This window comes from Bubalus bubalis, chromosome 1 (genome assembly GCF_019923935.1).
Source record: "Bubalus bubalis isolate 160015118507 breed Murrah chromosome 1, NDDB_SH_1, whole genome shotgun sequence".
Lineage (NCBI taxonomy): Eukaryota > Metazoa > Chordata > Mammalia > Artiodactyla > Bovidae > Bubalus > Bubalus bubalis.
Genome location: NC_059157.1, coordinates 68,079,894 through 68,105,835, shown reverse-complemented (window position 1 = coordinate 68,105,835; position 25,942 = coordinate 68,079,894). Strand labels below are relative to the sequence as shown.

Below are 25,942 nucleotides of genomic sequence, written 5' to 3'. Positions count from 1 at the left end.
ATTCTGTTTGCAAACACATAAATGTCACCCCAGGGAGGAAAGAGCTTTGAATTTCTATTATAAAGGGACACATTTTCTAACAGTGCAACCCTGGCAACTGAGGAGTGAGAATTACTGAGTCCAGTACAAGTTCCCCAAAAGGCAGAGATATTTGGATTCTAAGGAAGGTCCCACTTCCCACCGGGTGCCTCCCTCTTTCCAGCCGCCTCCCAGGCGCGGGGGGGAAGGGCTGGGGAAGGGCTGGGCGACTGCCGACACGCCCGGGCAGGGCGCTCGCGTCCTTCCACCTTACAGACGCCGATTGACAGTCCACTCAGAAAGAGAAGTGACAGCCCGGACCTCTCTCCGCTTCCCGTCGTCGGGAGTCCGCGTGGACCATGTTTTCCATCCTGGGGAGATGGGGCGCGAGCGGCTTCTACCAGCGGGTCACCGAGGCGCAGGTAAAGCTCTTTGGTGGAGGTGGAAGAGGCGGGGAGGTTTTCCGACCAATCTGGGGACGAAGGGAAGTGGGGAGAGCTGACTGTGCAGACCCTGAAACATGAACTGATGTCTTAGATCCCTGTATGCGTAGTAGTCAAACACACACACACACACACACACACACACACACACACACACACACACAGAGTCTTAAGAGCTAAGATCTGTCCATAGGATGGTGTGAAACTTCACCGAGCAAGATCTCAGTCAAGGTGGCTGCTGGAGGAGAGAAAGAGGCATCTTTGAAGGGATAAGTGGCCCCCCCTGTAAACAGAAACAAGCATTTGAGAAAAGAATGAATGGACCTGGATGGAATTCTACAACCAGTGGTAGAGCCCAATAAAACCACAGGAAGTGACCCGGGATAAATAAACTCTGTCAACTGACATGATATTGAGAACCCGAGGCCTGGGGCAAACCCAGAAACTGCGGACATTTGACTGTGCCTTGCTCCCCCGGGCACCCTATCCCTACCCCCACGCTGTGGTAACACGTGCTTCTTCCACAGTGGAAGTCATGTGCCATGAACTCTGCTGTTGTATGCCGGCATGTGTACTAAGCCGCTTCAGTCGTGTCCTCTGACTCTTTGAGACCCCATAGACTAACCTGCCAGGCTCCTCTGTCCATGGAATTCTCCAGGCAAGAATACTGGAGTGGATTGCCATTTCCTTCTCCAAGGGAGCTTCCCGACCCAGACTTCACCTCTCTTGCATCTCCTACATTGGCAGGCTGGTTCTTTACCACTAGCCCCACCTGGGAAGTCCGATTTCCTAAAAATATCTTACTTGTTTTACTTCTCATCACTACACAAGATAGGTCTTAGAAATAGGCCTAACACACTTAGATCTGTAGTACTTAAAAAGGAAGAAAAAAAATTTCAGATTCAGAGGATCTCGTTCTCATCCTGGCTTTTGTTAGTAACTTAAAGTGTCAAATCAATAAGACAGTCTATTAATTACATATGAAACTATAAATTTCTTTAAAAGTAGGACAAATTATATGTACTCTTTTTAAATCTATAAAGTATAGGTATTGAATAAGTCCCTTAAAATGTGCAAGAGCTCCACTAGGACAATATACCTTTCGGTTTTCTGTTTGTTTGTTTAACTTGAGACATGTCACGCTTAGTCAGGCAAACTGGTTTAACATCATCAGTCTAACCTCAGAGGTGGCCAAAGGCAGTGAATTACAAACAGGTGTGATGGGAAATTATAAACTCAAACAATTTCTTCACTCCAAATTCAAGTGAACTCCTTTAAGATTCCAACTGTTTATTTCCTTGGCTATTCAGTTCAGTTCAGTCGCTCAGTCCTATCCAACTCTTTGCAACCCCACGAACCGCAGCACGCCAGGCCTCCCTGTCTATCACCAACTCCCGGAGTTTACCCAAACTCATGTCTATTGAGTCAGTGATGCCATCCAGCCATCTCATCCTCTGTCGTCCCCTTCTCCTCCTGCCTTCAATCTGCCAACATCAGGGTCTTTTCAAATGAGTCAGGTCTTCGCATCAGGTGTTACTCAATGTCAATAGCTTTTTGGACCAAGAATCCATTTAGAAAAGATTGAAAAAATAGCATTTTCTGTTTGTTACTTCTATGACACCAAGTTTTTTTGTTTTTTTAAGTTGATGACTTTCAGGCATTTTGAAAACCTTGTATGGTTATATTTTACTACTTAGACTATATTTTTGGCATAGTAGAGCTCAGATAAAAATCCCAGCCTAACCTATAAGCCAAGAACATGACTTTCTGATTGAGTTTCTAGGGCTGGCATAGTGACGTATAAATAGAAAACCTCTTAAAAATTTTATTGGTGGTGATTAGCATTAATTCAGTCACATATTTATTCATGTAAAACATTTTATGAGCCGGACCCTGGAAATATTAAATATTAAAGAGCAAAGACATTAATTTGCTAATAAAGGTCCATCTAGTCACAGCTGTGGTTTTTCAAGTAGTCATGTATGGATGTGAGAGTTGGACTATAAAGAAAGCTGAGCACTGAAGAATTGATGCTTTTGAACTGTGGTGTTGGAGAAGACTCTTGAGAGTCCCTTGGACTGCAAGGAGATCGAACCAGTCCATCCTAAAGGAAATCAGTCCTGAATATTCATTGGAAGGACTGATGTTGAAGATGAAACTCCAATACTTTGGCCACCTGATGTGAAGAACTGACTGATTGGAAAAGACCCTGATGCTGGGAAAGATTGAAGGCGGGAAGAGAAGGGGATGACAGAGGATGAGATGGTTGGATGGCATCACCGACTCAATACACATGAGTTTGAGTAAACTCCGGGAACTGATGATGGACAGGGAGGCCTGGCATGCTGTAGTCCATGGGGTTGCAAAGAGTCAGACATGACTGAGCGACTGAACTGAACTGAAGCATAGTATTTTCTACCCTCCAGAGAAGATAAGTTTGGAAGGAAAAAGTACCTGTAGGCAAATTATTGGATAGTCAGGTAAGAGTGAGGGTAAGTTCAGGGAGGACAAGTCTGAAGAGCCTTTACATCTCACGTAAGGAATTTGTTGAGTTTGCCTTGGTAACCCAGAATAAGAAATTGAGACTTGGAGGTAGGGATGGGAGGAGAGGAATCACTAATGGTAATACATCCTCCAGATGATTCAAGCATAAGTAAGATTTAGTCAGCAGAAGTGAAGTACAAGGAAGTGGACAAGAAGAAAGGGGTTTCTAAGTAGCAGCAGACAGTAACAGCACATAACAGGTAGAGCTGAGGGTGTAGAATTATGACTTGAAAATAGAATGAACTTACTGGGTTCAGTTCAATGTCTTATGCTACTCAGTTGGAGGACCTTGGCCAAGTTTATTTTTTAAACTCTGGGCCTTTGTTTTCTCTTCTGTAAAATTGGGTTGACAAAAATATTCCCACCACTAAGACACATTATATTTAATAATACATGTATTTACAACAGAATCTGACACATAATAAGCAATTGGAAAGCCTAAGTTCTAAAAAGCATAAATCCCTTTTGCTTTCTAGATGGTTTTCCTTCTCTGTAAGACTTCCTGTATAGGCATTTTTCCATATCTTCCTTCACTCTTCCCAGGATCATTCTCTAATACCCACAGAGGAAGTTCCTGAAGTTAGGGGTTATTAGATATTGTTAACAGTAGCAGTCACACAAACCACATCCTCAGGAGGCTACATCTCAAGGTTGAACCCAAAGAAGATCACCAGCAACATGATTCATTAAATCCTGGACCCAGGTTATGCTGTGGGCTAAACTTCCTGCTCCTCCATCACAATATAAAAATAACAGGCTCACCATTCAAATGAAAATTGCCCATAAGACCTCCTGGAGGAGGGAATGGCAACCCACTCCAGTATTCTTGCCTGGAGAATCCCATGGACAGAGGAGCCTTGGTGGGCTACAGTCCATGGGGTGGCACAGAGTCAGACATGACTTAAGTGACTTAGCACAGATAGCAGCACGGCATTAATATTAAGGCACGTTTACAGGATGCCTAGTATATACCCAGTGCTAGATAAGTGCAAAGATAATAAAAAGAAAACAGGCTTTTTAGAAAACAAAAGCCTGTAATAGGCTTGTGAAGATGAAAGAAATGAGAAATCATTTGATATCAGGTCTGCAGAGGAAGTGGTGTCAGCGAGAACAGGTGAGTTGCAAGGACTACAGAATGTCCAGTGGAGAGGATGGGAGTGAACTCAAACACTGAAGGAAACTCACAGAATTGTCATATCCTTGTTTTCAACACAGATGTTGCTTAATAGCAATATGTTGATAATAAACTCAGTGAGACCCATGCTATGAATTCAGTAATTATTTACTTAGAAGCTATGTGTACATTCTTGGTACTTCAGTTCAGTTCAGTTCAGTTCAGTCGCTCAGTCGTGTCCGACTCTTTGCAACCCCATGAATCACAGCACGCCAGGCCTCCTTGTCCATCACTAACTCCCGGAGTTCACTCAGATTCACATCCATCGAGTCAGTGATGCCATCCAGCAGTCTCATCCTCTGTCGTTCCTTTCTCCTCCTGCCCCCAATCCCTCCCAGCCTGGTACTTGGTAAGATTTAATTACCTCTACTAGATATTTTGCCTGCCTGATATTTCTTCTGGAAGGTAAATATGCTTGGAATTCACTGTAATAACTTCCGTATAAGATGCCTGGCCTTCATCTAATGAGGCTGTTTATTTACCAGAGTACTCAAAGAACCTTGTATAAGATGCTTTCACATGAAAAGTGGACCTAGAGCAAATGTCAAATACCCAGTCCTTGGCCTGCTAAAGTAACCTTGTCTACTAGCTCTGCAAGACTTTGGCCCTGAAATTTTTTTATTTAGCTGATGATTCCCTGGCCCAGCTGGATCATGGCCTCAATTGGGTTAGCTTGGCCAATCTCTGCTGAGCTCTTTCAGACATGTACTGTCAGCTGGAGAGTTGGCTGGTGGCTGGATAATGTAAGACCAATGTCCCGTATGTTGGGCAGTCTTCAAGCTGTTGGTCAGGATGATGGGCTGTCAGATGAGAACGTCATTTCTACTCCAGGTAGCCTCCCTCCAGGAGGCTAGGTTGGGCTCAGCCACATGGTGCACTCAGGGTTCCAAGCGTAGCAAGCCTTTTGAAGTTTAGAGTTGGAGTTCTCTTAACATCACTCCTGTTGCATTCTCATAATCAAAAGAAGAAATAATGCTAGCCCAGATTCAAGGAGTGGGAAATAGAATCAGTCTCTGGGTGGGAAAAGCTGCAAAGTATTTGCAGCCATTTGCAGTTGGGCACAGAAATATGTGTATTTTTTATGTGAATATGATCTTCACATTGGTGGCCAATTATCAAATTGGCAACTCCCTATAAAATAAAATGTGACCACTGAGTTAATCAGAGAGTTTTCACACATTCTCCTCACTGATATATGTACTAATTTTCCAAAAAATGTGTTTGATAGCAAGATTTATGACAACATCATCGTTCACTTGTTGGCATGGTTGTTTTGGGCCACTGTGTGATAAATGTTTTACATTTGTCATAGCATTTATTTCTTGAAACAACAGTGTAAGGATATATAGCAATTTATTAAAATACAGTTGACCCTTGAATAACACAGAGGTTAAATCTGCCAAATCTCCTCAAACTAAAAAATCTGCATGTAATTTATAGTCAGCCTTTCGTGTATGTGGGATTCCCAGGTGTCTCAGTGGTAAAGAATTCGTCTGCCAATGCAAGAGACACAGGAGATGCAGGTTTGGTCCCTGGGTCAGGAAGTTCCCCTGGATAAAGAAATGTCAACCCACTTCAGTATTCTTGCCAGGGAAGTCCCATGGACAGAGGAGCCTAGAGGGCTACAGTCCACGGGGTTGCAAAGAACCAGACACGACTGAGCACACACACATGCTCAATCCATATATGTGGTTCCTCTGTGTCTAAAGTTCCTCATCCATGGGTTCAATCAATCCGTGATTGTGTGGTAAGAAAAAAAAGTCCAAATATAAGTGGACCCATGCAGTTCAAACCCATGTTCTTCAAGGGTCAACTATATATATATGTATGTATGTGTGTATATATATATAGTTGTTGTTTAGTCGATAAGTTGTATCCGACTCTTTGCGATCCCATGGATTATAGCCTGCCAGGCTCCTCTGTCCATGGGGTTTTCTGAGCAAGAATGCTGGAATGGGTTGCCATTTCCTTCTTCATATATATATGTATGTATATATACACACACACATATATATGCAATGATTTATAGTGTATCATTTGCTATAACTCAGAGAACAGATTTGGAGTGAGTATTATGCTTTCTCATCTTTAATCAGAATATTTTGCTGTGAAAAATGAAAATCTCTCACTTGTCTCCCACATTTTGCAACCCCATGGACTGTGGCCTGCCAGGTTCCTCTGTCCATGGAATTCTCCAGGCAAGAATACTGGAGTGGGTAGCTGTTCCCTTCTCCAGGGGATCTTTCAAACCCAGGGATCAGATCCAGGTCTGCAACATTGCAGATGGATTCTTTACTGTCTGAGCCAATAGGGAAGTCCAAGAATACTGGAGTGAGTAGCCTATCTCTTCTCCAGTGGATCTTCCCAACCCAGGAATCAAACTGGGGTCTCCTGCATTGCAGGCGGATTCTTTAGTTGCTAAGTCTTCTCTGACTTTTTGCGACCCCATGGACTGTAGCCCACCAGGCTCCTCTGTCCATGGGCTTTCCCATGCAAGGATACTGGAGTAGGTTACCATTTCCTACTCCAAGAATATTTTGCTGTTCAGGATGAAATACTGTTTCATTCTTCTAGAATAAGAATTTTTTTTAATGCGGTAAACAGTTTGTAAATATGAAATCAGAACTGGATTAGAGAGGATTAATGCAAAATTGTTAAATATGGGACAGTTTCTAACAGTGAATTTAATTTTGTGATTAGTGTAACTTTGTAAAAATAGAGATTGATGCTGACCTTAAAAAAATGTAAGAATATTGCCTTTGAGACCTTCTCTTTTAAACCCCTCTTCTTTTGGTCAAATTTATCAGGTCAATGGAAAGAGAATTATGGAAATACTATAATCTTCCCAAATAATATATAATTGTGATAATATATAATTATGTATGTATATATGCATTTATACAAATTATGTGATTAAGCATTTGCACAGAAGTGAGTAAACCAAATGCCTATTATAGTCTATTGTTTTCCTATTTATCAGAAGAAAGATAAAACTGTTTTTCACTTAGCAAATAACATTTTAAATTTAGCTTTTATTGTGCATATATGTAAGCTAAATTATGTATTTATATATATGCGTGTATATACATACATATATACACAGTCATTTTAGTTTGAGAGGCTATATATATATACATGTGTGGTTATTCATATGTAGAGAGGGACAGAGAGAAAAAGAAGAAATAATAGGAAATTTAGAAATAGTTTTCCTTTTCTACATGGTTTATTGCTATGTAAAAGCCATAATATTAGAAGAAATCTTAATTTTCCTCTAATGCATTGTCCAAGGATATCTTAATTGTATTAATTAAAGATTATGTTATCAACATAGCTGAAATATAAATTATTTCATGTTTACTTTCCACTTGCTGACAAAGATATTTCAAATGTAAAATAAAAGCATTTTCTTCATACACTAGCTGTTATTTATTTATTTATTTTAGAGATGCAGTCCAGAGAAAAGTGCTTCATTCTTCAGTAAGATGACCTATTCCTGGTTTAGTAGGTAAGAATTTTACTAATTTATCTGTAGTGTAACACATTGAGGAAAATTCTGAGTGAAATGACACTTACATGTTATTACTTTAATCTAAGCACGTATATTTTTACAAAATAACTTTGCAAAGGTTTTCTTCTCATGTGATTTATTCCAAAAATATGACAAATAGTAACACAGAAATTAGGTCCACAGATAAGACTGTTAATACTCCTGCAATATGGCTGCCCATTTATACTATTTCTATTCCTGTTAGCACTAGGAAGTGAAAATGAACATATACATATACATCTGCTAAGTCGCTTTAGTTGTGTCCGACTCTGTGCAACCCCATAGACGGCAGCCCACCAGGCTCCCCTGTCCCTGGGAGTCTCCAGGCTAGAACACTGGAGTGGGTTGCCATTTCCTTCTCCAATGCATGAAAGTGAAAAGTGAAAGCGAAGTCACTCTGTCATGTCCAACTCTTAGTGACTCCATGGACTGCAGCCTACCAGGCTCCTCCGTCCATGGGATTTTCCAGGCAAGAGTATTGGAGTGGGGTGCCATTGCTTTCTCCAATATATACATATACATATACATATATTATACATATGCATATATACATATACATATACATGGGGCTTCCCTGGTGGCTCCATGGTATAGAATCTGCCTGCAGTGCAAGAGACCTGGGTTCAATCCCTGTGTTGGGAAGATCTCCTGGAGGAGGGCATGGCAACCCACTCTAGTACTCTTGACTGGAGAATTCCATGGACAGAGGAGCCTGGTGGGCTACAGTCCATGGGGTCACACACAATTGGACACGTCTGAAGGGACCAAGCAGCAGCAGCAGACGTGTATATACACATATATGTTTAATCATGTATCTGCTATTTACTTTTACCCATTTTATATATTTTATTTCATGTAATTTTCCCCTATGAGATAGGCATTTACAGAGAGGACATTTGAGGCTCAAGGAGAGGGAAGCCAGGTAGGCTTGATATCCAAGTAGGAGGTACCTAGGTAGGAGGAGCAGACTGACCTGATGTTAGAAGTCAGTTTGAGTTCACGTTTCAAGCTTTCTTTGTTCTGTTTTGTTATTTTACTTTTTACTGGAAATGCTCTCATTTATACTTATCTATGCAGTGCAGCATTAGTCACTCAGTCGTGTGTGACCCTTGCGACCCCATGGACTGTATCTCACCAGGTTCCTCTATCCATAGAATTCTCCAGGCAAGAATGCCAGTGGTGGTGGTTTAATCTCTAAGTCGTGTCCAACTCTTGTGACCCCATGGACTGAGAACCTACCAGGCTTCTCTGTCCATGGGATTCTCCAGGCAAGAATACTGGAGTGGGTTGCCATTGCCTTCTCCAGGGAATCTTCCCAACCCAGGTCTCAAACCCAGCTCTCCTGCATTGCAGCCAGATTCTTTACTGACTGAGCTACAAGGGAAACTCAAGAATACTGGAGTGGGTTGCTCAGATGGTTAAGGAATCTGCCTGCAATGCAGGAGACCTGGATTTGATCCCTGAATCAGGAAATCCTCTGGAGAAGGAAATGGCAAGAATATTGGAGTGGGTTGCCATTTCCTTCTTCAGAGGATTTCCTGACCCAGGGATCAAACCCAGGTCTCTGGCCTTGCAGGCAGATTCCTTACCATCTGAGCCACCTATTCTGCTTTTTGCTGAAAATTTTCTCATTTATACTTATTTATACTCCTATTAAAACACACACACATCATTTTGTAAAGCATATAATGTGGTTTATCTTACAGAATAATTTATAATATGTAATGAGGGCTTTAACACAAGAATTAAATCATATTGAATGAGAAGAGTTCATTTTTTCCAATTTTATACATTCAACAACTTTCTTTATGTTTTCTCCTATAACAGAAAGTTTATGATAATGTGAAATTAAATGTATCATTCTAACTTAACACCCCTTGCTCTATAGTTGGTAGAAACAAAATTGCCCAATTTGATCTACAAATATTAGGTTAGGCAAAAAGTTCATTTGGATTTTTCTGTAAGACAGTATGGAAAAATCTGAATAAACTTTTTGGCTAACCCAATGTGTTTTTAAGAGTAGATGAATGCTTTAAAAAAAAAAAGTTTTTTGCATGCTAGATGTCCTACATTATGCTAACCTTTAAAAATGCAGAGATAAATGATCTAGATCTTGTCTTCCAGGAATTCATAATAGAATTAAAAAGATTAAAAAGTACAGTATCAATTACACAAAAAGGCAGTCTAAGCATGATGGAGAAACACAATTTTCAGAAATGTCATTTAACCAAGTCTGCACAATTGGGAATGTTTCACAAGTGATTAATGCCTTAACCCAACATTTAAAAAGTATAGGGGTGAGCTAAAGTGGCATTCCCAGTTGAGCAAACACCATATATAAATCATGGAGACAGAGGAGAACTGACCCTTCCACATTGGTATGTCAAAAGATCAAGTTGAAAGGACAGATCAGTAAGAGTTCTCTAGGATATCCTGAAGACTGAAGCCACTGAAGGATTTTAAATAGAGACATACGATTTGCACTTCAGAAAATCACCTGTTCAATTCTGTGGATATATGTAAGAGAAGAAAATGGAGAGAGACTGGTTAGGAGGCTCTTTGGATATCTTGGTAGATTTATGATTACCACCTGAACCATAGTAATGATAAAGATGATGAATAGGAAGGAATACATTTAAGAGAAAGAGTTAATTGGAAGAGGAGATTGAAGAACTGGGGAAAGTGTTGAATAACGTTGGGTTTCTGGGTCAGATAACTGAGAGTTTCAGATATTGTGAAAATTTGTGAATTCAGTTTAGCAAAGTTTCAATTTCTGGTGCCTGACTCATCCCCATTAAAAAAAAAAACTTGCACGTGTTGGAGATGTAGATCTCAGGCTTACAGTTGTGGATTTGAGACTCAATGACTGTAGATCTGTAGTCATGAATGTCATTGAAACCAAGCAGGAGAATCTATTTAACAAGCAGTGTATTGGGAATCCTCAGTATTTAAACAGTAAGAGGAGGGAGAGTCTACAAAGGAAGCTAAGTATTCAGAATATAACAGAAAAACCAAAGAAACAGTGTGATTGGAAGCTAGGGAAACTGTCAAAAAAGGAAAAAAAGTTAAGTGACCAATAGGACCAAATACTGAAAATTAAAGTAAGAAATGAATACTCTCCATTGAATTTGGCAATATAAAAATTATTGGTGATCTTTATAAAAGTTGTTGAAGTAGAAAACTGATATACTTGATAAGCAAATAATTGGGCAGAAGTTGAATTATGATAAAAATTCTAAGTTATACAAATCTATGAAACACTTAAAGAGGATTGCAGAAATTTTATGACAATATGCTATAGTAAATTATGCACTAGAAAAAATAAAGTTTAAATGGAAACTATGTAAATGTGGACTATTTACAGTTAATGATTTTGGTTTTTCAAATTTGTGTATATTTAGATATGTTTTTCAAACCTGAGTTCTGTCTCATCCATGAATTGAGAATAAGAGTGATGTCTACACTGGCTTTAAATTTTTCAGACTGTCATTTTTAAGTCACAAGCTAACAGAATTTAAATGATGCAAATAATTTTAAGTAAATGTACTTTAAAAACTTTTATTATCAAACTATATGCATTTTGGCAAATGAAAACAATATGCATTTATGTTAAATATTACAAACACAATTTTAGGAGGCATGAAGTATGAAGCTGAAATTGAATTTAATATCAAATAAAACAGCAGAATTTAAAATATAGCAACTCAGTATCTTGAAGTCTATATTTTAGATCAAACAACCAATAAGCTATACTTTTTGAATATCTCATTTATTTTCTGTTTAACTCTCACATGTCAGAACTAGATAGGAAATATTTTCATGGCATGCATTATCTGAAGCTATCATTGGCATTAAACTAATGTGGTTGCTTATCTGGTGCTGAAACAATTGCAGCTGAATCATAGCTATTGTTAAGAGAATGTCTCTTTCAAGACACTGGTTAATTGTGTTCTCAGATCTGTTCTTTGAGTTACAGAATGAAGTCAGAAATTATTTCCTAGGCCAAATTCAAGCTCCCCTAATTATATGAATAATTTGATTAAAATGTGCTCAGATGATGCAAATGATTAGGAAATTATATGCTTATGAGCCTTAATTCCTAAGGCAGTAGCTGTCTAAATCATGTTGATGATTAATAATTATGAAGGTTTTATTAGCAAATATAATCTGTCATCAGTGTCTAATAATCATGGTCATAGAATGATCCCCTTGACATACATGGAAAAATCTAGTTAAAATTTTTATAGTTCACAATTGAATTATTTTAACTGGGGATACACTATTCAATCTGTCCTACCTTTTCCTCATGTATTAGTAAAATTTGTACATTACTTGACTTTGTCTCATCCTAAGATTTTTGTACCAACTGACACCTTACCTTTTCCCATTACATAATCACCCCTTTCCAGAAATGTTTAAACAGATGATTAGCAATAATGAGGGTTTCCCTGGTGGCTCAGACAGTAAAGAATCTGCCTGCAATATGGGAGACCCAGGTTCGACCCCTGGGTCAGAAAGTTATCCCCTGGAGAAGGGAATGGCTACCCATTCCAGTATTCTTGCCTGCAGACTCTCCTGGACAGAGCAGCCTGGTGGGCTGCAGTCCATAGGGTCACAAAAAAGACACGACTGAAGTGACTTAGCACGCACAGCACAGCAATAATGAAATTGACAGTGCTGCCATATATCTATACTTTCCAAGTATTTCGATTATTACTCATCTGCAAAATGTATATTTCATCTCACCCTGTTAGCCAACTGCCACTGGTTTACTACCATTACTATCAGTTGGATAAGATATTTACGCATACTTGTTAATGTTAAATACACTCAAGATTCTCTCTAACGTAACAAAAATGAATATACAGTGGAAATATTACATTTAATGATATTGTCTGCCTTTGGGTAAGTAAGTACTGGTCTATATCACATTTAAAAACCTGTGACCAGTCCCTAGAGTTCCTGCTGTTTAACAGCCGATAAAAATGATTGCTCTATATGCTTTAGAGAGTTGTCCTTTGAAAAAAGTATATCAGTCTATAAAAAACCAAGATGCTTGTATGTACCTTTATTATTGCTTAAGGACTAAAGTCCACAAGTTTGTAGGATCTGGTGCATTTCATTGTTGGGAGGGTCAACTATTGGTCCAAGAAGCTTCCCCAAAGCTGCTTTATCAATTGATTTAAAGAAGCACCACTTCCTCGTCTCCTGGATTCGTATGTGTAAAAGTTAGACACAGAAGAGAGCAAAAGAGGTGGAAGAAGCACACACCTGGTAAAAGGAAGTCACAGCTGAGCCCAAGTACACCACAGTCAATTCGGCTTAAGTGTCACTTTTAGATGGTTCTTTATTTGGAGACTCAGCATGAAAGCCAGGGGTCACTTATCCCCATGAACCAAAACTGCTGAGTTTTCCACAGTTCTACCTCAAAATGCTGAGGCAGTAAATGTTATTAAAAATGCTTTTGTGAAAATCAATGCAATCTTATTTTGAAAATGAATATTTATTTTGTGGAATGGGATAGAAGAACTTAATATGACATTAAAGTAGTTTATTGCTTAATATGTTTTTAAAAGTGCACTGCAGAAAAATGCCCAGCATATTGAGCCAACAGAAACATGATTACAAAAGGTCCTTTCTTAGTACATTTAAGCTTTTTTGTTAAATATGAATTGTAATATGATATTAGGTAGTGTGTAATAAAAGTGAAATTGAATCCCGTGGAGACTGGTTACCACGGGATTTAAATCCATTCTGGGGTCAATCAATTCAGATTGTTCAGTAACAATGACAATGAAAGCAGTTCCAATTTGGGGCAGTGTAATACTTTGTTATGGTCACTTGGACTAATATACTTTATAATGAAAAGAACTGAATCTATAGAGTCAGAAGGCCCGGGTTTAAATGGAAGTTTAATTTCTCACTGAACAAGTCATGTCATCAGGCTCAAAACGGAGTGTATCTGAACTATATGACTCAGGAGTGCTTCACATAACGGAATACTCAAATAATAATAGCTTAAACAGATAGATTAAAAAAATTTTTTTTATGTTATTGGGTAATGCACCAGCCTTTATCCTGCTTCTTCTATCCAGACTTCTTCTATCTTTCCACTCCATCCTTAGTATTTGGCTATTCACCCTTGGTGGTAAAGATGGCTTCTCCATTTCAGACCATCATGTCTTCAGTACAGGGAGGAAGGAGGAAAGCTCAGGAAAAGGGAGGCAAACATTTTTCTCCTTTTGAAGTTTTGTGTCTCCTTTTCTTTTTACTTTTAAAATTTTTTGTGAGGCTGGTGGGATCTCAGTTCCCCCATCAGGGGTTGAACCTGGTCACAGTAGTGAAAGCCTGGAATCCTAACCACTAGGACATCAGGGGACTCCCTGTTTTGTGTCATCTTTTGAAATAGAGAGGTCTCTTCAGTAGATTTTTTTAATAGATATTTTAGCTTTGAAGTGAAAATATTAGTTGCGCAGTCATGTCCGACTCTTTACGACCCCATGGATTATAGCCTCTGTTCATGGAATTCTCCAGGCAAGAATACTGGAGTGGGTAGCCATTCCCTTTTCTAGGGGATCTTCCCGACCCAGGGATTGAACCCAGGTCTCCCACATTGCAGGCAGATTCTTCAGTCTGAGCCACAGCCTTAACTGACTTATTAATGTCAAGCAAATAGTAATGAGATTACAGGGACACATTACTTTGCTAACAAAGGTCAGTCCAGTCAAGGCTATGGTTTTTCCAGTGGTCATGTATGGATGTGAGAGTTGGAGTGTAAAGAAAGCTGAGAGCCGAAGAATTGATGTTTTTGAACATCAATTGGAGAAGAACTTCAATTGGTATTGGAGAAGACTCTTGAGAGTCCCTTGGACTGTAAGGAGATCCAGCCAGTCCATCCTAAAGGAAATCAGTCCTGAATATTCATTGAAAGGACTGATGTTGAAGCTGAAACTCTAATACTTTGGCCACCTAATGCCAAGAACTGACTCATTGGAAAAGACCCTGATGCTGGGAAAGATTGAAGGCGGGAAGATAAGGGGATGACAGAGGATGAGATGGTTGGATGGCATCACCAACTCAATGAACATGAGCTTGAGTAAACTCTGGGAGTTGGTGATGGACAGGGAGGCCTGGCGTGCTGTAGTCCAGTGGTCGAAAAGAGTCGGACATGACTGAGCAACTGAACTGAACTACAGGGACTGCTTTAGACCAATCATAGTTCATAACTCTATGGTTGGAATATGGACTTACTCTGAGTTCAAGAGATTTTCAACTAAATAAATATCAAATTCTAGTCAGTAGGAAGATGATGAGGCAGAAGGAAGGGATGTAAGGTAAATATAAATCATTGTCTGCAACAATAACATCTGTGGTATAACTAGACCATGCACTTTAGTTCTCCTGGGACAAGCCCAGTTTAGACGTATTGTTCTTGCATAATTACTCACAATGTACTCTGGAGCAAGCTCTTTGAGTGAAGAAATGTGGAAGTACTAAGAGGCTGACAGTATCTTGAGGTTTCAGCTCCAAAACGGCTCTGTGATAATGACTCATGTTCTATTGGTCAAGTAAGTCATATGTGACCAAGACCCAAGTTTATGCAGCAGATACAGGTCCTCCACTTGGACACTCTGTGAAGTCAAGTGTCAAAGGGTCTATATAGTCCCAGCAGAGGACAGATTCATTTCTATTTTCACACAAGCTTAAAAATCAAATGTGGGTTTTGGTGTGAATATCTTACTGTGAATATTAGCTATTTAAGTTCCAGCAAGGGAGGTAAGTGGAGAAGGAAATGGCAACCCATTCCAGTGTTCTTGTCTGGAGAATCCCAGGGACAGGAGAGCCTGGTGGGCTGCCGTCTATGGGGTCACACAGAGTCAGACACAACTGAAGCAACGCAGCAGCAGCAGCAGCAGCAGCAAGGGAGGTAAGAGTGGGTTTTGCTGGTGGCTCAGTGGTAAAGGCAATGGCACCCCACTCCAGTACTCTTGCCTGGAAAATCCCACGGATGGAGGAGCCTGGTGGGCTGCAGTCCATGCGGTCACTAAGAGTCGGACACGACTGAGCGACTTCACTTTCACTTTTCACTTTCATGCATTGGAGAAGGAAATGGCAACCCACTCCAGTGTTCTTGCCTGGAGAATCCCAGGGACGGGGGAGCCTGGTGGGCTGCCGTCTATGGGGTCGCAGAGAGTTGGACACGACTGAAGTGACTTAGCAGCAGCAGCAGCAGCAGTGGTAAAGAATCAGCCTGCCAATGCAGGAGATGCCGTTCAGTCCCTGGGTCTGGAGAATTCCCTGGAGAAGGAAATGGAAACCCACTTCAGGATTCTGGCCTGGGAAATTCCATGGACAGAGGAGCCTGGTGAGCTGCAGTCCATGGGATTGCAAATGAGTTGGACATGACTGAAGCAACTAAACAACAGTAAAGGGAAATAGAGTAGGTGGGTGTCTCCAATATGAGGTGAGTAAATGCAATTAGTGTTTTCACTGAATAATTGGATATCTAAACAGCCCTTTTAAAAGCTACAAAGGATTATTATATATTATTGAACTTCAGGATAGAGTTGTGTGATTTTTCAAACACATTCTAGTGAGTCCAACCTGATCAATAAAATAAATCAAGAAGTGAAACGAATGTATGCAGTTTAGTTTTAACGATTGGTTTTGATGAATTGTTTTCCTTGCTCTTTCATTTTTAGAATAATTATTTTAGGCTATAAGAAACCTTTGGAAAGAGAGGATCTTTTTGAACTTAATGAAGGCGATTCCTCCTATATTGTGTGTCCCGTCTTTGAGAAACAGTGGAGGAAGGAAGTTTTAAGGACTCAAGAGAGGCAAAAAGTAAAGGTAACTATTAAATCCTTAGTACTTAACTGCATAACTTGTTCCAAATATGAGATATTATTATTAATGTGGAAAATCCCTTAAATATGTTATAAAACATGTCATTTCCCTAACAATACTAGCTGTTATTAAAGCTAATTTCTGTCATCAAATTATTCAGCATCTCTTTAAAGCTCAGGAGCAAGTGTGTTATATGTATATAATTTGGGGCTTCTCACCAGTATCCTTCCTCATCCACTGTAGCAAAGATAGTTTCCATATCTCAGAGCATCATATCTATTGGTCAAAGTAAGTCATATAGTGGCCAAGGCTAAGACTTATAGGGGGCGAGAGTAGGTTCTTCAGATGTAGCATCATGCACACACACATACATACACACATGAATATATATATATATATATATAATGTATGTATATAGTCTTTAGACTTCTCAAAAAGAAAATATAATTTGAAGATAAAAACTGTACTAGTGAAACAGTTTCAAAACCCACAACAGTGATTTAAAAAATGGTTTCTTTTTCTGTTTATGCCACATGGTATGAATAACACCATGTGGTTTGGCACCATTCTATACCAGTAACAGGGACCTTGTTTTCAAGTTTAATTGAACTTATTCCTTTCATGTTGCTTTTTTATCTTTGGAGTACATTACTAATTTTATGATTATATATATTTTATGGATTAGTTCTGTTCTCTTTTCTCATTGTTTTTGTTTTCTTTAATTATGTAGTCATCTTTTCATAAAGAGGCACACACCAGGAAGCCATCTCTACTCCGGGCATTGTGGAACACTTTTAAGCTTGCCCTGATTCAGGTTGCATTATTCAAAGTATTGGCTGATGTTTTGTCCTTCACTAGCCCACTCATAATGAAGTAAGTTGAAGTTGTTGTTTTTTTTTCCCTTTCCCACAAGTACTTGATAAGGAAGTTTACTGTTTCACTTTAAAAATGTACTAAAAAAGAGTGGGGTGGGTTCATATTACAGATTTTATTTAGATACAAGCATTCTATTAAGTTTGCTTGTGATATGAATGTGAATTATGATAATATAGTAATTATTGAAACAACCATGTATTAAGCACTATTCTAAATCTTTATATTAATTATCTAATCTAATCTTTACAACAATCCTACAATGTAGGAAGTAATATTGTACCCACTAGCACAATGTAGAAACAAAGAAATCTCTGTAATTTGCCTAAGACCATACAACTAGAAAATATAAGAGTCACAACACAAATCTGGGAAATCTGGCTTGAGTTTATATGTTTAGGAAATGAAATGACACATACCTTTACTATTTTTCTTTGCTGTGACCTTTTTGGAATTGAATTTTATCAGCCAAGGTAATACTATATAAATATATATATGCATGTATTTATGTGTGGGCTTCCTTGATGGCTCAGCTGGTAAAGAATCCACCTGCAAAACAGGAGACCTGTATTGAGTTCAATCCCTGGGTTGGGAAGATCTCTTGGAGAAGGGAACGGCTATCCACTCCAGTATTCTGGCCTGGAGAATTCCATAGACTTTATAGTCCATGGGGTTGCAAAGAGTTGGACACAACTGAGTGACTTTTTGGAATTGAACTTTATCAGCCAAGCAAATAATAATACATAATAATGCACAATGGCACCCCACTTCAGTACTCTTGCCTGGAAAATCCCATGGACGGAGGAGCCTGGTAGGCTGCAGTCCATGGGGTCACTAAGAGTCGGACACGACTGAGCGACTTCACTTTCACTTTTCACTTTCATGCATTGGAGAAGGAAATGGCAACCCACTCCAGTGTTCTTGCCTGGAGAATCCCAGGGATGGGGGAACCTGGTGGGCTGCCGTCTCTGGGGTCGCACAGAGTCGGACACGACTGAAGCGACTTAGCAGCAGCAGCATAGAGAAACTATTTAAGTAATTTCTACTTCTAATAGTGTCCATATGCAAGGATTCATGAGCAGACAGTAAAATTGAGTCTTTGATTGTATGCCTCCAAGGGTACAAGGAAAGATTTTTTTATTAACCAATTATTATATATTTTTTGTTTTGAATATGTTTTCAAGTTGGAGTTTTTAAGAACAATTTAATTCATGAAAATAAAATTAATTCTGAGTTGCCAGATCCCAAATCACATCCAGGCACATATTTAGCCCATATTTATTAAGCACCTACTATATGCCAAACTGTTCTAAGTAGACCATGGGGATTGACCAAAAATCAAAAAGTCCCTGCTCTGATGACACCTAGAAGGGAGAGATAAACAATAAATGAATAAGTATAAATTTTATTAAGAGGTAATTACTGCTAAGGAAAACAATATGGTGAGGTAGTGGGGCACAGCATACTGGTCTGAGGGACTGGAAGTTGCTGTTTTCTGTGAGGTGATTAGGGAAGACATTGGTTATAATGGTGAAACTTGAACACAGTTCTGAAGGAAGTTAGGGAGGAAGCCAAGATATACCTGTTGCAAACAGGAAGAACAAAGAGGGCTAAAGCCATGAGGCAGCAGCATATTTGGTATTTTTGAAGACTCATAGGAGGCAAGTGAGTGCAGCAGGGAAGCTGAGAGGAAAAGTGGTAAGACTGAGGTCAGATATATACACTACCATGTGTAACATATGTGGCTTCCCTGGTGGCTCAGAGGTTAAAGTGTCTGCCTGCAATGCGGGAGACCTGGGTTCGATCCCTGGGTTGGGAAGATCCCCTGGAGAAGGAAATGGCAACCCACTCCAGTATTCTTGCCTGGAGAATCCCGTGGATGGAGGAGCCTGGTGGGCTACAGTCCATGGGGTCGCAAAGAGTAGGACTCGATTGAGGGACTTAACTTTCACTTTCACCTTCATGTGTAATATAGACAGCTAGTGCAAAGCCGCTGTATAGCACAGGGAGCTCAGCTCTGTGATGAGCTAGAGGGATGGGATTGGGCGCTGGGAGGGAAGCTCAAGAGGGAGGTTAATAAATGTGTACTTACAGCTGATTTGTGTTGCTGAAAAGCATAAACCAACACAACCTTGTAAAGCAAGTATATTCCAATTAAAAAAAAATAGAGACATTGTGGGGGTGGGGAGACAAAAAGGTTGAGGTCAGAAAGTTTGGGCAGCTAAAAAGATTTTTAGTTGGGCCTTACGGAATGTGAGGGGGGCTTCCCCAGTGGTTCAGCAATAAAGAATCTGTCTGTAATACAGGAGATGCAGGAAACTCGGGTTCGATTCCTGGGTCAAGAAGATCCCCTGGAATAGGAATTGGCAATCCACTCCAGTATTCTTTCCTGGAGAATTCCATAGACAGAGGAGCCTGGCAGGCTGCAGTCCATGGGACTGCAAAGAGCTGGACACAGCTGAGACATTCAGCACACATGCAGAGAATGTGATGATACAGGCTTTCATTTCATGTTAGAAAGGAAACCTTTGGAAGATTTTGAGCATAGAATGATATGATTAGACTGCAGTTTCATAGGAATCACTCTAGTAGCTATGTCGAAAATGAAGTAAAGAGGAGCAAGAGTGGAAGAAGCAGCAGCTACTAGCCAACTATGATAATCCAGGCAAAAGTCAATAGCAGCTTCAAGATTGTGGCAGTGAAGGTGATAAGCGGTCAGATTTTGGCTTTATTTTAAAAGTAGAGTCAACATTATACCTTGATAGTTGAATGTAGGTTGAGAGAAGAAAAAAGGAGTCATGGTGGCTTCAGAGTTTTTGTTTGTCACAAGATGAATGAGTTACCATTTACTGACATACAGAAGGCTCAGAAAAGAGTAAGGCGTGCAATTTGCTAAATTTGAAATATGCATTAGATTTTCTGCAGAATTAAATTAACAGACCTGACTGCCACCCTTTGGAAAGACTGTTTATATGGCTGGCCTCAGGCTGGCAATTAGAACTTGAATTTCAGGAGGGTTCTCACTTACCCTAGCTGATAAGAGTGGTTCGATATGGCCAGACTGTTTTATACATGTTTTATACATGATGTTTTATACATGATCCATGCTGAATTCCTCCTTCTTTTTCTGAGAGTTTGGAATTTCAGCCTATGTTAGAAAGAGGGTACCCTGGATCCTGAGTCTTTAAGGGGCTTCCTTGTTTTTGTTCAGTCACTAAGTCATGTCTGAATCTTTGCAAACCGATGAACCGCAGCATGCAAGTCTTCCTTGTCTTTCACTATCTCCTGGAATTTGCTCAGACTTGGTGATGCCATCCAACCATCTCATCTTCTGTCGCCCACTTCTCGCCCTGCCCTCAATCCTTCCGAGCATCCGGGTCTTTTCCAGTGAGGTGGCTTTAGGGAAGTGACCACACCATCATGGATATCTGGGTCATTAAGACTTTTTTTGTAGAGTTCTTCTGTGTATTCTTGCCACCTCTTCTTAATATCTTCTGCTTCTGTTACGTCCATACCATTTCTGTCCTTTATTGTGCCCATCTTTGCATGAAATATTCCCTTGGTATCTCCAGTTTTATTGAAGAGATCTTTAGCCTTTCTCATTCTATTGTTTTCCTCTATTTCTTTGCACTATTCACTTAAGAAGGCTTTCTTATCTCTCCATGCTATTCTCTGGGACTCTGTGTTCAGGTGGATATCTTTCCTTTTCTCCTTTGCCTTTTGCTTCTCTTCTTTTCTCAGCTATTTGTAAGGCCTCTTCATACAACCACTTCACTTTCTGGAATTTCTTTGTCTTTGGGATGGTTTTGGTCATCACCTCCTGTACAATATTGATGAGATTACTGTAGGAAAACCAGAAAATACTTTTCTACCCAGAAGCCTGAGAAACTGTTGACTGTGTGTGAGTGTGTGCTCAGTCACTCAGTCGTGTCCGATTCTTTTGTGACCCCATGGATTGTAGCCTGCCAGGCTCCTCTGTGAATAGGATTTGCCAGGCAAGAATACTGAAGTGGGTTGCTGTTTCCTCCTAGAACAGAACTCAGGTCTCCTGCATCTGGCCTTATTTATATAAAGCTTGAGTAAAAATAAAGAGAGAGAGAATGCAAAATTGGGCAAGTGGATAAAAAGAGCAGGCAAGAATGTGTGTGTGTGTATGTGTGTGTGTGTAACATTTTGACAGTACTTAGTTCACACATTTATTTTATTACTTTGGATGTTTAACACTTCTTCCCTTTTCTCGATTTGTATATGACCTTCAGGCAAATGATCCTTTTCTGTGAACAACGCCCAGATTTTGGCTGGAGTGGTTATGGCTATGCTTTGGCGCTTTTTGTTGTAGTCTTTTTGCAAACCCTGATCCTTCAGCAATACCAGCGTTTTAAAATGCTCACTTCAGCAAAAATTAAGACAGCTGTAATTGGACTGATCTACAAAAAGGTAAAAGATTTAAAAAATTCCAAGTTTCTAAGTGGACTGTGTCCAGTGCATGCTTTAAAATAAGGGATCTGGAAAAATAGAAGTAGTATTTAAAAAATTTCTATTATGCACTTTGAATATACATTTATTTTGCTGAAAAATAACTTTGACTTATCAATATTAGTTACATCAATTTCTTTATCCTCTCTCTATATTTCCTGAAACTTCTAGTCAACCCTAATGCCTGAAACTAAATGATGTTCTTTGTCCACTCTTAATGTCACTTAATTCCTCCTCAGAAAATGAATGGAATTGACTATTTCATGGTTGTCCCTATTTATGTATCAATAAATTAATTTCCATGGTCATTTTCCTTCTACATAATACGTTTTACTTCTTCCTCTGCTCACTCTACTTTTTCATAAAACAAAGCCATACTTCTTTATAGAGTTGTTATCTATTTCTGTTTGAGTCTAAGCCCCTTCCTATCCACCCGAAGAGCTGGTTGACCCTTATACCTAGCATAACTCTAAAGTTTAATTTGTCCTTTCTTGAAAATGCAGTTTTAAACATCATCTCTTTACCATTCAGAGCCTATTTACATCATAATTATAAACAATTAAAAACCTTCCTCCCTTCTGTTGTTATTACTGAGTTATTCAGTCAAAAGTATATTTTGCCTTCTTATTCTGTAGTTCTCTGTCAATCTGTGTTCTTGAGATTTGGAATAGGAACTTAACTTACCTATTATACCTTTATCATCTAAGACAGTGGCTTTCACATATTTTTATAAAAGTTGGAAGACTGAGTAAATGAATAAATGATCCATTACCTTCAAAACTAGGGAACTATTAAGCATACATAATAAATGTGTGAAACTATCAATAAATGCAGATGTTTTAAGATTCAGATGAGCAGGAAATCTACAATATTTGAAGGCAGTTGATGAAGGTTTCCAGAGAAGGCAATGGCACCCCACTCTAGTACTCTTGCCTGGAAAATCCTATGGACGGAGGAGCCTGGTGGGCTGCAGTCCATGGGGTCGCTAAAAGTCAGACACGACTGAGCAACTTCACTTTGACTTTTCACTTTCATGCACCGGAGAAGGAAATGGCAACCCACTCCAGTGTTCTTGCCTGGAGAATCCCAGGGATGGGGGAGCCTGGTGGTCTGCTGTCTATGGGGTCGCACAGAGTCGGACACGACTGAAGCAACTTAGCAGCAGCAGCAGCAGAGGAAGGTTTCACATAGAAAGGAGCCTTGAAATAATCTTTGGGAGAAGTGTAGGATTTGTTGACCTGGATATGAAATGTCACAGACCATTTGGCCATATTAGGCCAAAATGGAGGCAGCAAGTAATTTTAGAGATTCTAGAATGCTCCAAGCCCAACTGAGCCAGAATATAACTGAACTTGCAGTAAACCTAGCTCTGTGTGAAACTGAAAGTGTTAGTTGCTCAGTTATGTTCACCTCTTTGCGACCCTTTGGACTGTAGCCTGCCAGGCTCCTCCATCCATGGAATTTTCCAGGCAAAAATACTGGAGTGTGTTGCCATTTCCTTCTCCAGTAGATCTTCCCGACCTAGGCATTGAACCTGGGTCTCCCGCATTGCAGGCAGATTCTTTACCACCTGATCCACCAGGGAACTCCTGTATAACTAGCTGTGTAACACACCCCAGATACAGGGTCAGAGAGGCTGTTTGTAATTCTACAGGTTGTAACTTCTGAGAAATACAAATATGGAGGAAAGATATAAAATACAAATATTAAAGAGTCTGCTGCTAAGTCGCTTCAGTCGTGTCTGACTCTGTGCGACCCCATGGACTGCAGCCTACCAGGCTTCTCCGTCCATGGGATTCTCCAGGCAAGAACACTGGAGTGGGTTGCCATTTCCTTCTCCAATGCATGAAAGTGGAAAGTGAAAGTGAAGTCGCTCAGTCGTGTCTGACTCTTAGCGACCCCATGGACTCCAGCCTACCAGGCTCCTCCATCCATGGGATTTTCTGGGCAACAGTACTGGAGTGGGGTGCCATTGCCTTCTCCCATTAAAGAGTCTAGGAATCAGTTTAAATGCTAACATTTGTTTCCCATATATGGCCCCTATGGAACAGGTCTTCATTCATTTATTAAAGCACTGGAGTTTAGGTATAGGATTTGGGTAGATTTATAAAAGCTGGTTTTAGAAAAGGCAGAGGAACCAGAGATCAAATTGCCAACATCCGCTGGAAAAAGCAAGAGAGTTCCAGAAAAACATCTATTTCTGCTTTATTCACTATTCCAAAGCCTTTGACTGTGTGGATCACAATAAACTGTGGAAAATTCTGAAAGAGATAGGAATACTGGACCACCTGACCTGCCTCTTGATTACCTGTATGCAGGTCAGGAAGCAACAGTTAGAACTGGACATGGAACAACAGACTGGTTCCAAATAGGAAAAGGAGTATGTCAAGGCTGTATATTGTCACCCTGCTTATTTAACTTATATGCAGAGTACATCATGAGAAATGCCAGGCTGGAAGAAGCACAAGCTGGAATCAAGATTGCTGGGATAAATATCAATAACCTCAGACACGCAGATGACACCACCCTTATGGCAGAAAGTGAAGAGGAACTAAAAAGCTTCTTGATGAAAGTGAAAGAGGAGAGTGAAAAAGTTGGCTTAAAGCTCAACATTCAGAAAACAAAGATCGTGGCATCTGGTCCCATCACGTCATGGGAAATAGATGGGGAAACAGTGGAAACAGTGTCAGACTTTATTTTGGGGGGCTCCCAAATCACTGCAGATGGTGACTGCAGCCATGAAATTAAAAGACACTTACTCCTTGGAAGGAAAGTTATGACCAACCTAGATAGCATATTGAAAAGCAGAGACATTACTTTGCCAACGAAAGTCTGTCTAGTCAAGGCTATGGTTTTTCCTGTGGTCATGTATGGATGTGAGAGTTGCACTGTGAAGAAAGCTGAGCACTGAAGAATTGATGCTTTTGAACTGTGGTGTTGGAGAAGACTCTTGAGAGTCCCTTGGACTGCAAGGAGATCCAACCAGTCCATTCTAAAGCAGATCAGTCCTGGGTGTTCTTTGGACGGACTGATGCTAAAGCTGAAACTGCAGTACTTTGGCCACCTCATGCAAAGAGTTGACTCATTGGAAAAGACTCTGATGCTGGGAGGATTGGGGACAGGAGGAGAAGGGGACGACAGAGGATGAGATGGCTGGATAGCATCACTGACTCAATGGACGTGAGTCTGGGTAAACTCCGGGAGATGGTGATGGACAGGGAGGCCTGGCGTGCTGCGATTCATGGGGTCGCAAAGAGTTGGATACGACTGAGCGACTGAACTGAACTGAACTGATAAGCATAAAAGAATAGATAGCAGTAGAAATTGAAGCAAACCATCAGAAATAAAAAGGAAAGTCAAGTCTTGTGGGTGAGTACATTACAACAAGGGCAAAGAGACCCTGGAGATAATGGAAGAGGGAACAGCATCTACAGGAGTGAGACTATGTGGGTCCTTAGAGATTATTTAACAACAGAGAGCATTCTAAGATCAGAGGGGTTCAGTGGGCCCTGCAGCATGGATTAAGATTTAATTCTTAGTCCATCAGACAAGCAGCAGAAGACATTAGTTAGTGACCTGTAGTGTTCAGATGCCCTCGGTAGCCTATGCAGGTGGCACTAATATAAGGCAGTCTTTCTTCTGAATCTCTTATCCTATATCTGCTTTCCAAAGGGACTAATTGGGGTTATTAGATCTCTTGTCTCCTTTACACGTTTTAGGATTCTGATGTTTATCATGTTTCGATAACCTCAGCTCTCATAGATGACCAGATAACTCATATTCATCTGACACTGGCACTCCTTCATCAGGAATTCATTACTAGACTTGGGTAAAGCTAGTCTCACATCCTTTTCCTGGTGAGGAGGGGAGGTGTTAGAAAGCTCTTTATCTCTACCCAATTGCATGACTTGTTGCTATTCTAGTAAAGTTCAAGGGACTTTATTTTTAAGGTTTGTGGGGAAGAACACGGACCTCTTTCTACTTGACCACTTCATGAGTCTCTGGGTCTCAAAACTCAGT

At 40.0% G+C, this 25,942-nt stretch overlaps 1 protein-coding gene across 3 annotated transcripts in view; it reads left to right on the top strand.

Moving 5' to 3' along the window:
• Positions 1–237: 237 nt before the first annotated feature.
• The window catches only part of LOC102392421 (multidrug resistance-associated protein 1), a 98,875-nt gene continuing 73,170 nt past the window's right edge, over positions 238–25,942 (top strand). For 2 of the 3 annotated variants that reach the window (XM_025282361.3, XM_025282350.3), the window contains exons 1-5: positions 238–440; positions 7,623–7,684; positions 16,429–16,576; positions 17,304–17,446; positions 21,706–21,883. In XM_025282361.3, coding sequence (XP_025138146.2) covers positions 378–440; positions 7,623–7,684; positions 16,429–16,576; positions 17,304–17,446; positions 21,706–21,883 — 594 coding nt within the window. In that variant the 5' untranslated portion in view covers positions 238–377. Of the gene's footprint in view, positions 441–7,622; positions 7,685–16,031; positions 16,191–16,428; positions 16,577–17,303; positions 17,447–21,705; positions 21,884–25,942 lie in introns of those variants that run through there. The other variant, XM_025282357.3, reaches the window with a different exon arrangement.